The 14,372-nt window shown below is 41.3% G+C and overlaps 1 protein-coding gene across 1 annotated transcript in view; it reads left to right on the top strand.

The window, feature by feature from the left end:
- Positions 1-14,372, top strand: part of LOC136874564 (pickpocket protein 28) — a 343,119-nt gene that overhangs the window by 184,127 nt on the left and 144,620 nt on the right. The window contains exons 6-7 of the mRNA XM_067148201.2: positions 1,625-1,826; positions 12,004-12,274. Coding sequence (XP_067004302.2) covers positions 1,625-1,826; positions 12,004-12,274 — 473 coding nt within the window. The remainder of the gene's footprint in view (positions 1-1,624; positions 1,827-12,003; positions 12,275-14,372) is intronic.

Genomic DNA, 14,372 nt, shown 5'->3' with positions numbered 1-14,372 from the left:
TTGGTGTTGCATTTGCTCTGTCAGTCAGTGTACATATAGTTATCACGTATTAATTTTTGACAGGATCAAATACTTCCCCGTTGATTCGACCTTCCATAAGGACAAAGTTTTACTCGAAAATTAAATAATCCAAAACTTGATATCGAACCCATCTAAATAATTCTAAAACTACATAATAGATCGTAACATATTAATCTGCAAGGCATAAAGGAATTCTATAAAAATTCACTTCACACATAACTGACTGGTAATACAAGTCTTAAAGGTAAAAATTCAGAAACTCTCTGGGCAATGCCGGGTACTACATCTAGTTTGAGATAAGGAACCATAGTCCGTAAACGTTCGAGTCAAAAGTTATTAATAAATCAATATTGTTTAACGTCCGTCCGTTCGTAAAAGACGCCGGGGTGTCAAAACTTTGTGCGAAGATGCCGTGCCTGCATTGACGCAGGGGGACGCCATTTGGAATATTTCCCTGAAAGTTTATAACATCATCACGAATACACCCTGTATGTAAGGGATTGGGATATTCACTTTCAATTCGTTTTACACTGAGCACATAATTAAAGGGAGACATACGAATGGTGTTCATAAAGAAGCCGAACTTTTGAAATAGCGCGCTACTGAGCACACGTAGCGTCAAGTTTAGACAACAGACTGCCACATGAACGGCCGACTGGATCCCTCGCATCAAGTCGGCCGTGCCATATGCCTTGTTTCGCTCTGGCCGTCAGTTGGCGAACTACAGCCGCTGAGGAGAGCACGAGCACAAGCTGTTTGTCGGATTAGTGCCATAAGGACAGAGAAAGAGCTTGAAGAACAAGGTGTGGGTGTAAAATTTTGCTACAAACTTGGCAAAACTTTCACGGAGACATAATCACAACAGGTGATGAGACACGGGTTTATGGCTGTGATATTGAAACATACGTAAATGGTCACAGTGGGTGGGCAAAGGGTCTCCTCGTCCAAAAGATAACGCACGAGTCGGTCAAATGTCAAGGTGATGTTGGTTATGTTTTTTGACTCCAAAGGCATTGCTCATCAACATTTTGCACTACGTGGTCAGATGGTAAACAAGGAATTGAAAAGATAGGACAGGAAAAGGCTAGGAATGGGAAGGAAGTCACCGTAGCCTTAATTAAAGGAACAGGAAAAAACAGAAAACCATTTTCAGGGCTGCCGACAGTGGGGTTCGAACCCACTATCCCCCGAATGCAAGCTCACAGCTGCGCGCCCCTAACAGCACGGCCAAAACATTCGGTAATAATAATAATAATAATAATAATAATAATAATAATAATAATAATAATAATAATAGTTCTCCTAAATCTTCAGTAATCTAACATCGTTTTCCTCGGTACTCTCACATGCCTTCTCCAGAACTACGAAACATAACTGTCTATTCTCTCGCGCAGCACTTTTCAATTACCTGGTGCATACTGAAAATCTAATCCCGACAGTCCCTCTTGGCCTGAAACCACAGTGGTTATCGTCCAAGTTACCCTCATCCATTAATAATAGTATTAATAATATGCTTTCCTGTTGCTTAGCTCATATTGTATGAATTATGATTGTGAGAAAAGGAGTGAAATGTATTTTTTCAAATACTTTCTCACCATTCAAGGATTCAGGCGAACTTAACCAATAACACGCCGCCGACTAAGAACTGGAGTCCAGAGAATGGCTACAGTCTGAAGAAGGATCTGCCGGAGACTTACCCACGTCGCACAATGTCTGCTGGGATTGGAGCTGGGTTAACTGTTTACGCCATCACGCAAGATCAGGAGGCCGACTTCAAATGTAGAATGCCAATGGAAGGGTTTAAAGTAAGTACATTTACCAGTGAAATAAGCCATATTAGTATAACTGTTGAAGAGATTTGTTGAGGATATGAACCAGAATACCTGCAGGGTAAAGAATGGAAGTCCACCGGATGATAGTGAATAAGATTTGAAAATTGGAACAAAGACTGGAAACACAGATTAACAAATTTCTGCGTTTTATTGCTAATTTAACCAACAGTAACAATAGTTTAAGCCGTAAAAGACCATTTAATGTAAGATAATTAATTAATTCATTTATAGAGGCTAAGCCTGACATCTGAAGGCAGAGAAGCTGCAATTTCATTTTACATGAGCCATCTTCTTAAGTATTCAGCCCATGGATTGGTCTGCGGAGTTCTCCAGTCGGCTCTATTCATAGCTTTCCTCTTCATTGCTTCATAGCTTCTGCATCCTATATCAGATATTATTTGCTGTACATACTGCAGGCGTGGTCTTCCTCGACATCTTTTGCCTTCAATTATTCCCTCTAATACCGTTTCCAACAGGCTATCGTGCCTCAAAATATGTACTATCCGTCTAGTTCTCTTTTTACTTTTCCAAAACGAATAGTTTTCCTCCACCATCTTAAATACTTCAGCATTCGTTACTTTTTCTGTCCAGGTAATTGTTTTATAACATCATTGCCAAAAGAATGTAACCTCCTCCTCCCTTCTTCTCCTTCTTCTTCTTCTTCTCTTCTCAATCTGTTTACCCTCCAGGGTTGGTATTTCCCTCGGACTCAGCGAGCGATCTCACCTCTACCGCCTCAAGGACAGTTTCCTGGAGCGTGAGACATTGGGTCGGGGATGCAACTGGGGAGAATGACCAGTACCTCGCCCAGGCGGCCGCACCTGCTATGCTGAACAGGGGCATTGTGAGGGTTGGGAAGATTGGAAGGGATAGACAGGGAAGAGGGAAGGAAGCGGTCGTGGCCTTAAGTTAGGTACCGTCCCGGCATTCCCCTGGAAGAAAAATGGGAAACCGCGGAAGTAGCTGAGGTGGGAACCGAACCCACCTCTACTCATTTGACATACCGAGGCTGAGTGTACCTGGGTCCAGCCCTCGTACCATTTTTCACATTTCGTGGCAGAGCCGGGATTCGAACCCGGGTCTCCGGGGGTGGCAGCTAATCACACTAACCACTACACCACAGAGGCGGACCTCCTTTTTCTTCTTTTCCAATTGGCCACGTTTCGCAACCATAAAGGGCAATGCTCCAAACATACACTTTCAATAATCTTTTTTTTTTCTTGTGTGTGTTTTAATATTAATGGAATTTGTAGCGAATAAACATTTTTTTTGTGAAATGCTAAATTGGCTTGTAAAATTCTACTTTTGATTTCCTTCTTGCTTCTTCCATATTTGGTATTTTTGCTTCAGAGGTATTTAAATTCGTTAACATTTTCCAGTGTTTTGTTGCCCACCATTGTTTTCATACTTGAGTCTGCTCTTTTGTCACAGACAATAACTTTCCTCTTTGCCTTACCTCTTTTCATGTTGTATTCATTACCCATGATTTCCTCCAATTTTACTATTATTTGTTTGAGATGTTGTTCACTGTTGCAAACTATGGCAATGTCATCTGCAAATATAACCATATTTATTTGTTCACCCTGTATCTTTATTCCTGTATTCAAATCCTCTCGAACCTAATTCAATGCATCCTGGATATAGGCAATAAAAAGAATGGGAGACAAAGCAAAACTTTGTCTTACTCATTTCCTTATTTTTGCTTCCTCTTGTTCATTTCCAATTTTAATTACGGCAATTTAATTTTGGTACAAATTCCAAATCATTATTTTATATCGATATGGCACTCCTATGTTTTTAAGAATTTTAAACATTTTTATCCAGTGTACATTATTGAAAGCCTTTTCATTATCCACGAAGCATAAATAAGTTCTTTTGCCCTTTTCTAAATTTTTTCAAGTATAAGTCTCATTGCCAGTATAGATTTACTTGTACCCTTAACATTAACAAACCCAAATTGGTCTTTAGTCAGATACTCTTCAATTTGCTTTTCAGTTCGTTTTAATATTATGTTAGTGACAATTTCTTTGGTACAGGGATCATGGCACTTTTTTCAAAGCCAGGAGGTAATTTTCCTTATACGTAGATGTACATGATTATGCAATCTCTCCTTCATACGAGATCCGTTTTTCTTGAGGAGTTCAGCTTAGAGTTTATCAATGCCTGGCGCCTTATTGCCCTTCAGTCTTCCTAGAGCTAATTCAAAATCCTCTCTCAGTACGTTGAAGCCTAAATTAACTTCTGCTACGTAGTCTTATTTCTCAAGAACTTCATTTTATTGTAGATTTATATCCTCGCAAAGGGTTTCAATGTAATTTTTCCACCTCTTTGCAATCTCGCTATGATCATCGACAATTACTCCCTATGCATGTCCTTTAGCAGTTTATTTTTATATCATTGAGAATATATCCCCGTAATAATTTTCTCTTGCTATTCTTGCTTTCCTGTTTATAGCATTGCGCAATCTTCTATATTCTTCTTTGTCTTCCGTCCTTGTTGAGTTCTTGGGTCACAGTTTTTAATCTGTTGCATGTTCCGACTCGTTGGCTGAATGGTCAGCATACTGGCCTTCGGTTTAGTAGATCCTGGGTTCGATTCCCGGCCGGGTCGAAGATTTTAACCCCCATTCGTTAATTCCAATGGCCTGGGGGCTGGGTATTTGTGCTGTCCCCAACATTCCTCCAACTCACACACCACACATAACACTATCCTCCACCACAATAACACGGAGTTACCTTTCCTATACAGAGCGAACACGTAAGGTTGGTAGGTGCATATATCGTGCAATTTGCGGTCTGTTTTCTGCTTCCATGCTTACTCGTAACTTATACTTAACTTTTGGACACTAGTGTATATTGTATAAAATCACCATACTATTAAATAAATAAATTTTTAAAAAGTAGTAATAGCTGGGAAATTTTTAAAAATAAGTTTGGGATAATGAGCACAGCTAAATAAATTTTTATAAGTTTCAACTACAATCATCATGGATTATAACCCATGAAAATAGAAATAACGTATACACAGCCTAGTAAATTCTGAATTCTTTCAAACAGTAACATTAGTTAAAATATAAATAGGCCAAGCCTACAAACATCGCAAAGAACGGCAAAGGCCATAAAAAGTAATCGCTAGCGAACCATAACAATTGATTTAACCCTAATGGGTATGAATTTATCTTGAGGAGATTTCTTGAATAGTAGATAAAAGTGCTTGGTCAAACCCTTCTTGTGACTTGATAGAAAATGTAAATAAGGCCAGCAATATCTCTTAATTCATGTTAAGTCCTTGCACCTTACGAGATGAAGCATCTTTCAAGGTAGAACTATCGGTTAGGCCGCATGCCTAGTTAGCAAGCTCGTAGAATAGATGCAGAGTGAAGGTCCAGTCCGGCCAGCGCTAAGAGGAAGACTAGCAAGCAGTTCGAAGAGTAAGGCCTAGAGACATTACTACTACTAAAATGTTCTCATTCCTCCCCTGAAGGGGGAGGCGAGCCTCTTAGACGGTGATGCCGTTTCTCAGACCGGGAGATTTGTTACGGTGAGGGAGATCGTCGGTGAAAGTGAAGATGTTGGTGGCCGCGGCCTATAATAGGAACTGTCCCGACATTCACCTTAGTGCAGGAAAATGGAAAACCACGAAAACAATTCTCAGGACAGACGACGGTTGGGGCCTGCCGTGAGGTCCAGCCCTGTCCCTTCTTCCGAATGCAGAGGCGTAGAGCCACGGTAGAGCCGTGGCCACTCCTCCTCTGCTCGGTTGGTCAGTCAGAGTGCAGAGCTGTTGGACCACGGACCAGCCGTGACCCAAACTGCATCTACTGAACCCCCAAGAGACAGGTCAGGTAAGTTCTTTATATTCGGTGAATTGCGTGACGGAGAACACACAAAACAATAGTACTGAAACAGACTAAACTAAATTTACTAATAACGTAATAGGCTTTACGTCCCACTAACTACTATTTCGCTTTCCGCAGACGCCGAGGTGCCGGAATTTTGTACCGCAGGAGTTGTTTTACGTGCCAGTAGGCCTAAATCTACCAACACGAGGCTGACGTATTTGAGTACCTCCAAATAACACTGGACTGAGCCAGGATCGAACCTGCCAAGTTAGTGCCAGAAGCTCAGCGCCTCAACTCTCTGAGCCACGCAGCCCGGCAAACTAAAATTACTAAACAGCAAGTAAATAAAATTCAAAGTCTTGTGCACCGGTAATCCTTAAAGGAATATAAGAATCAGTCGAAAGTAACGAAAGAACCTAATTAATACAGCCAAACAAAAAATAATGACTGCGGCTGAATACATTACGTCACTCTCACCCAATCAAAGGCGAAGTTACCGTTTCGTCATGATGACGTAAATAGAAAGACCTCGAAAACAGATGTAGACATATTGAACAAGCAGCAAAAGCTGCAGTGTGAAGTGAGTCGCTAAACGAGCCGTGTCGATCAGGGCAACTTCAACAACGGATGGTTAAAGATTAAGACATCAATAAGGAACACGCAAGTAGAAATTTGAATTTATAAATACGTGACGCGAGGTAATCACACTAAATCATCATAATTTAGATTTAAACAAATAATTTAAATGCAGCACTCCAATATCTTCGTGAAAACACGAGCGACTATTATACAAATACATGACACTCAAATTAGCCCACCTGGTGTCGTTGATCGTTAAGGTTCCAAGTCTGTACGGTCTGACACCGTGCTTAGCCGGTTCGAGGCCCTTCGGCGGGAAATAATTTCACCATTAGAATGTTGGACGGCAGGGCAGGAGAGGAGGTGGCATAAAAGTTACAATCACTAGATTGCGGGGCAAAAGCTTGGATTCAATTTCAGGCTTCTCCGCAGTATTCATATAGAGTGAGGACATGACGCTATTGGTCGTGATTCGTCCGCTGGACGGAAATGTTAAGCCATGAGCAGACGCCTTGATGTATATTCGTCAGCAAGTTTCACCCTCTCCCTTCCTACTATCACATGGTCGTTGCTACTATAAAAACCGCTATGTGATTCTATTTCAGCTTAAACTCTGACCAGAAAGATTCCGTCATCTAAGGTTCGGTATTGCACGAGGTGTATCAACGAAGTGATACCTGTGCTGCGGGTCAGTATTTCTCCCTTCAACACTTTCACATAACGGTATTTGGAGGCGCAACGACGATATATTGCTTCATTAATTTCATTTCATTGTCTCCTCCGTCCATCTCCTTAGCTGAATGGTTAGTGTAGTGCTCTTCGAATCAGAGGGTGCCAGGTTCGATTCCCGGCTCGGTTAGAGAATTTAACCTTAACTGGTTAATTCCATTTGCCCGGGGACTGGGTATTTGTACTGTCCCCAATATCCCTGCAACTCACACACCACATACAGTATCATCCTGCACTACAATAACACACAGTTTCCTACACACCGCAGATGCAGCCCACCCTCTTCGTAGGGTCTGGGTTACAACTAACTCCACTGATGAGGTTGACGTCAGAAAGGGCATCCGGTCATAAAAACTTGTTACGAAGATTCATCTCACTTCATACCCGAACACAAGGAACGAGTTGGCCGTGAGTTCGCATTCGGGAAATGGATTCGAACCCCACTGTCGGCAGCCCTGAAGATGGTTTTCGGTGGTTTCACATTTTCCCACCAGGCAAATGCTGGGTCTGTTCGTGAATTAATGCTACGGCGACTTCCTTCCCACTCCTAGCCCATTCCTATTTCATCGTTGCTGTAAGATGAAAGATCGTTCTCTGTCGGAACGGCGTGAAGCAACTTAAAAGAACTGAACAAGTAGAGAAATGGGACAATGGTTTGGCATATATGCATACGTACAAATATCTGGTGATCAAATTAGCCCACCTGTGGACTTGATCGTTAACAATAATAATAATAATAATAATAATAATAATAATAATAATAATAATAATAATAATAATAATAATAATAATAATAATAATAATAATAATAATAATAATAATAATAATAATAATAATAATAATAATAATAATAATCGTATGGCCTCAGCTACCGTGTGCAGACATTTCAATTTGACGCCATCTGGCTGTCTGCTCGTCAATTTCGACGTTCCGTTTTACTCTAGGTCCCCACTAGATGGCAGACCGAGTAAACCGAAACTCTCTTGGGCGTCTATGGCTGAGTTTTATAATAATAATAATAATAATAATAATAATAATAATAATAATAATAATAATAATAATAATAATAATAATAATAATAATCGTATGGCCTCAGCTACAGCGTGCAGTCATTTAATTAATTTGACGCCATCTGACTGTTTGCTTGTCAACTTCGACGTTCTGTTTTATTCCAGGCCTACTACATTGCAGACAGAGTAAACCAAATCTCTCCTGGGCGTCTGTGGCTGAGATTTAATGAATTTTGTCGGGTAAACACCAAATATGTCACCAGAGATCTTTCTCCGCCCTTCAAATATCCGTCTACCTGTGTCGGCTTTTAACCCGCTATCTTGGGATCCGGAGGCCGACACTTTACCAGTGATCCACAGAGGCGTCGTCTATATGGTCAGACACCGTGGTTAGGCGATTCAAGTCCATTTTCATGCCAAATGCCTGTATTCAATTCCAAATATATCCTCAGTGTTCGTATGAAGTGACGACATATGATGCTCTAGATGGTGATTCGCCCGTCGGACGGCAGCGTTAAGCCTTGATGTAATTTAACAGGAGTAGGCTATGTGCCGAAACCGGGTTGCATCCAATTCCTATCTCGTTATCATAAGATCACATCCAGACGTGCAGGTCGCCCGTGAGCGTCAAATATAAACACCTGCACCAGACGAGCCAAACATCCATTCGCTTGTTATAGCGGCTTGCTCCACGCTGGGCTCCCTGCATATTCCTCTGACGTAAGATAATTGACGTCTTTACCTTAGGCCGTAAGTCTACATGACCCTTTCAGTTGAATACAGGGGAGGCTCGGTTAAATCCGCAAAAACTGAAAAATAACTTTACTGTGACTTTATTCCACCGTGAGAAGGATCTGATCGGCTTAATACCAATTTTGAGGAAATGTAGGTTCCAACTTCCAAGATTAAAACTAGACATGAAATGAGCTTTAGGGCTTATGTCGTGTCAAGAAAACTAAATACTAAACACTACAGGTCTAGTATTATATGGAAAGCTGTGGAAATACGTAAAAATCCTAACAATTTCAACAGGGACACTGGCTATCAATTACGTAATACGTGATTGCCGGCAATTAAGGATTTACGTAGGTAGTTCTCTTCCCTGTCTTTCTATATTGTTATTTCGTTTCGGTGTTTTCCAGATTCGTACGTTCGTCATCACCAACTGGTTCATTCCAAGCTACGTTGCTTGTTGTGTAAAGGGGCCTAACATCTAGGTCATCGGCCCAGTAGGTGTGTACACCGGCTATGCCCTCCCCCTCTCTCTCACACACCGTCTCACATCATTATGATCCTCTCGTGTTCTCCACATACTTCCTTCCCATTCTTCAGCTCTCTTCTATTCTGTCCTGGTCTCTTTCGTTGCATTTTATTTTATTAGTTTCCATTTCCTGCTAGCACGTTCGTCCCTGATTCGTCTGATCGATTCTTCTCCAGCACACACGGTGGAATAGAACTTCTTAATTGGAGCTTAATGTTCTCGTCATATCCTGCTTGGAGCGCTGTGCCATCATAGAGCGAGCCACCTGGTGACGAACTAGCGTAACACTACAGCTCTCCAACGCTAGAACATTCTTAAATTCAAACCCTTATTACTGTAGAGGTCTTCCTCGTGAAAAGTTGAGATTTTCTTCTGAAGATGCGGATCAAAGTTCTCTGCGAAACGTAAAGAGTTTCACTCTGTTTTCTTGATACGGCATAAGACAAAAAGCCATACATACCACGTCTAAAAGTACGGCCGTGAAAGCGTCAATGTTAACAACAAGACGAAAACTTCCCATACCCATAACCCTATGCAGCATCTTCCTTTCTCTCGGCCGCCTTCCTTTTTACCTTACTAATGTTTTGTATTCGAGCAATAGGGTATTAGAGTAAACCAGATAGATATCCATCATCAAATACAGAAATAGCATCTAAAACACCAATTGTATTTGGGTCTTTGACAAAAGATTTATGGCATCTGTTCCAGATTTTATTTATTTAGAGTAGGCTACCTCACTAAAAAAAATATTTAACTGCAATGCGCACAATCACACGCAATTAATATTCAAACACAACAACAAATCAAACAGAATTAATATTCGAACACAACAACAAAAATCAAACGACACATGTACATGGTACAGAATTTTGCTTGCGCTTCTATCTGTGAGGAGCCTCCGTGGCTCAGACGGCAGCGCGTTGGCCTCTCACCACTGGATGCCGTGGTTCAAATCCCGGTCACTCCACGTGAGATTTGTGCTGGACAAAGCGGAGGCGGGACAGGTTTTTCTCCGGGTACTCCGGTTTTCCCTTTCATCTTTCATTCCAGCAACACTCTCCATTCTCATTTCATAGCATCTATCAGTCATTACTACATCACTTCGGGAGTGGCGACCCCATCGTACTAATAGCCTATATATGATTCATTCATTTCATTCCTGACCCGGTCAATGACTGGAAAACAGGTTGTAGGTTTTTTCTATCTGTGACTATGAAAAACGTACTAATCTCATTAGAGGGAAACGCAAAGAAATGAGCGGCTGAAGTTTTCCGAGTCCAGCGATGTGCACGGCAATTTTTTCTAGTCGCCATGAACCACTTCAAACTTTATCAGCGCATAACTTCGAAGTGTCGTAGCCTCCGTGGCTCAGGCGGCAGCGCGTGGGCCTCTCGCCGCTGGGTTCTGTGGTTCAGATCCCGGTCACTCCATATGATACTTGTGCTGGACAAAGTGGAGGCGGGACAGGTTTTTCTCCAGGTACTCCGGTTTTCTCTGTCATCCTTCATTCCAGCAACACTCTCCACTACCATTTCATTTCATCTGTCAGTCATTAGTCATTGCCCCAGAGGAGTGCAAGAGTCCTCGGCAGCCTGCACAATTCCTATCCTCGCCGCGAGATGGGGGCTTCATTCATTCCATCCCTGACCCGGTCACTGACTGGAAAACAGGTTGCAGGTTTTCATTTTTCTTTGCAACTCCGAAGTGTCACATATATTAACTCGAAACTACTTTTCCTGGAAAGTTTAACGTCTACATCATTCAAAAATACAAAAATGTGAAACTTGAAAATAAAATAAAAACCCACGAAAACATAAAGATCATGGAAGTTACTTTAAAATGTTAAAAATACTCAGGAGAAAGCTTGAAAAGTTATACACACCTCTTTTCATTTTTCCGTTATAGAAACAGTTGAAACGGTCTGAGGGGCTCAGACGGTTGAGGCACTGGCCTTCTGACCCCATCTTGGCCGATTCTATCCTGGCTCAGCCCGGAGATATTTGTAGGTGCTCAAATATGTCAGCCTCGTGTCGGTAGATTTACTACCACGTAAAAGAACTCCTGCGGGACTAAATTCCGGCTACTCAGCGTCTCCGAAAACCGTAAAACTAGTTAGTGGGACGAAAAGCATATTATTATTATTATTATTATTATTATTATTATTATTATTATTATTATTATTATTATTATTATTATTATTAGAAACTGTTAAGTTTTCCCCCTAGAATCCGTTGTGTTTTCACATTCAACGGCATTTAATGCTTGTCGAATTCCTAATTTCTTTACCACCTGCCCACCACTTATCCTTTCTTTTATTAGTTCACGTGTCCTTTGGCACTTCAAATAGTTTTGTTTCCTTAATGTTGGTTTTGAAATTCCATTTTATGCATTGTTCAGCAATTATTGTGATGGTACTTTGCATACCAACTGATGTTAGAAAGAACGGAAGGAAAACCTGATCAGGAATGACTTTGTTTAAATGTAGGTTCGCTTTACTCTCCATGTCTTTATATTGCAATATATATTACAATATTACAATATATCAACAAAGCTCTCTACACTCCTCTTTCAACCTGACAAAGGATGTCGTTATTTTTTTGCATTATTACGCAGGTTTTCCTTGCCTGCGTGCTTGCTCAACATACTGATTTGTTATTATTATTATTATTATTATTATTATTATTATTATTATTATTATTATTATTATTATTATTATTATTCGTGTTTTAGATGATGTTACACAACCCAGCTGTGTTTCCAGAAGTTAAAAAACAATTCTTCCGGGTTCCATCCAACCGCGATGTAGTGATTGGAGTCCATCCGAAGATCATCAAGACAACCATAGAGCTACACAATTATTCTCCACAGTTACGGCAATGCTTTTTTGTGCATGAAAGAAGGCTGCGATTCTTTAAAATCTACACGCAAGAAAACTGTGAACTGGAGTGTGTAACCAACTACACCTTAAAACACTGCAGCTGCGCACAATATTTCATGCCAAGTAAGTTCAACAGATTTCATAATAGGATATTATGCACGGAGCCCATAATCAATCAATCAATCAATCAATCAATCAATCAATCAATCAATCAATCAATCAATCAATCAATCAATCAATCAATCAATCAATCAATCAATCAATCAATCAATCAATCAATCAATCAATCAATCAATCAATCAATCAATCAATCAATCAATCAATCAATCAATCAATCAATCAATCAATCAATCAAATCACCACTGACCTGCATTTAGGGCAGTCGCCCAGGTGGCAGATTCCCTACCTGTTTTCTTACCTAGTCTTTTCTTAAATGTTTGCAAATAATTTGGAAATGTATTGAACACCTCCCTTGGTGATTTATTCCAATCCCTAACTCCTCTTCCTATAAACGGATATTTGCCCTAATTTGTCCTCTTGTATTCCAACTAACGAAGTTGCATCGGTGGAAATTGTTTCAATTTGTACAGCATTATCGAAATGGACCTTCGCTGGTTGACGAAGTATATTCATACGACCATCTTAATTACCGTACGACTGTTTATTGCTCAACCATAACTATAGGCCTAAGTTTTGCGTTTTTACTATATGTCTCATCTTGTAACATTACCTTATTGGACTACTTCTACTACACAAATTTTCATTCCGTCCATGAAGGGGGAGGCGGGCCTTCTAGACGGTAACGCAGTAACTCAGGCCAGGGAGATTTGATTCGCTGAAGGATATGTTCAGAGAAGGTGAGGGGGTTGGTGGCTGTGGCTTATACTAGGAACTATCTCGGCATTCGCCTTAGTGCAGCAGAATGGTAAACCACAGAAAACCCTTCTCAGGATAGCCAACATTAGGAACCAGCTTCGCTCCGACTCCAAAATACAGAGGTGTAGAATCGTGACCACCGCGCCTCTACTCGGTTGGAGGCTGTGGAGCCTCGGACTAGCCGTGACCACTTCGTCTCTGCACCCACCGACCCTTTCTTGAACTACTACTGAATGTTTCCATTCCTTCCCTGAAGGGGGAGGCGGGCCTCCTAGAGGGTGACGCCGTCCTTCAAACCAGGGGATTTTTATCGGAGAAAGGGGGAGCGGTGGCGGTCGTGGCTTATACTAGAAACTGTCCCGGCATTCGCCTTAGTGCAGGAAAATGGAAAACCACGGAAAACCATTTTCAGGTCAGCCAACGGTAGGAACCAGCCCTTCTCCATCTCCATTTCGAGCCGTGGCCGCTCCCCTATGCTCGGATGGTCAGTTGGAATGCAGAGTTGTGGAGCTTCGGACCAGCCTTGGCCACTCCGCAAAGTTTTCATTACCCTCCCTGAAGGGGAGGGGGGCCATCTAGAAATTACGCCCTCTCTCTGGCCAGGTCTTTATTGACTTCTACCTGTATGCTGTAGTGTAACACTGAGTGTACAACATCCACGAACACTTTCATAAAATCTAAAAACGAACAATGTTTTCAAGAAATACCTCGTAACAAGATATACATCACTGAAATTAAAATATTGATATTCATGGAACACCTTTAATGGTTTTACCAGAAATGACTAAATGATCCAACATAGTGGAATATCGTGTGAAAAATATACAGATCCATCCACACTGATCAGTTCAGTTTCCAGCTTAGAATAATCTTTTGTTAAGCTTTCATTCCTGAAAGAGTAAGTTGGGCCATTTAGAAGGTTCTGTCCACTCTGGCCAGGAGGTGTGCGGTGGTGATTTGAGACGCGATGAAGGGTGGGAAGGGATCGGCTCTGGTCTATATTAGGAACTGTCCCAGCATTTGCCTGAAGTGAGAATGGATAACCATTGTAAACCATTCTTAGGACAGCCTTTATAACCCAGTAACTGTGCCTTTTTCATAATAATAATGTTATTTGCTTTACGTCCCAAAAATTACTTTTACGGTTTTCGGAGACGCCGAGGTGCCGGGATTTTGTCCTGCAGGAGTCCTGTTTTTCGTGTCAGTAAATCTACTGACACGAGGCTGACGTATTTGAACACCTTCAAATACCACCGGACTGAGCCAGGATCGAACCTGCCAAGTTGGGGTCAGAAGGCCAGCGCCTCAACCGCCTGAGCCACTCGCCCGGCACTGTGCCTTTTTT

Source organism: Anabrus simplex, chromosome 5 (assembly GCF_040414725.1).
Source record: "Anabrus simplex isolate iqAnaSimp1 chromosome 5, ASM4041472v1, whole genome shotgun sequence".
Classification (NCBI taxonomy): Eukaryota; Metazoa; Arthropoda; class Insecta; order Orthoptera; family Tettigoniidae; genus Anabrus; species Anabrus simplex.
This window is presented reverse-complemented; position numbering and strand designations above follow the sequence as displayed.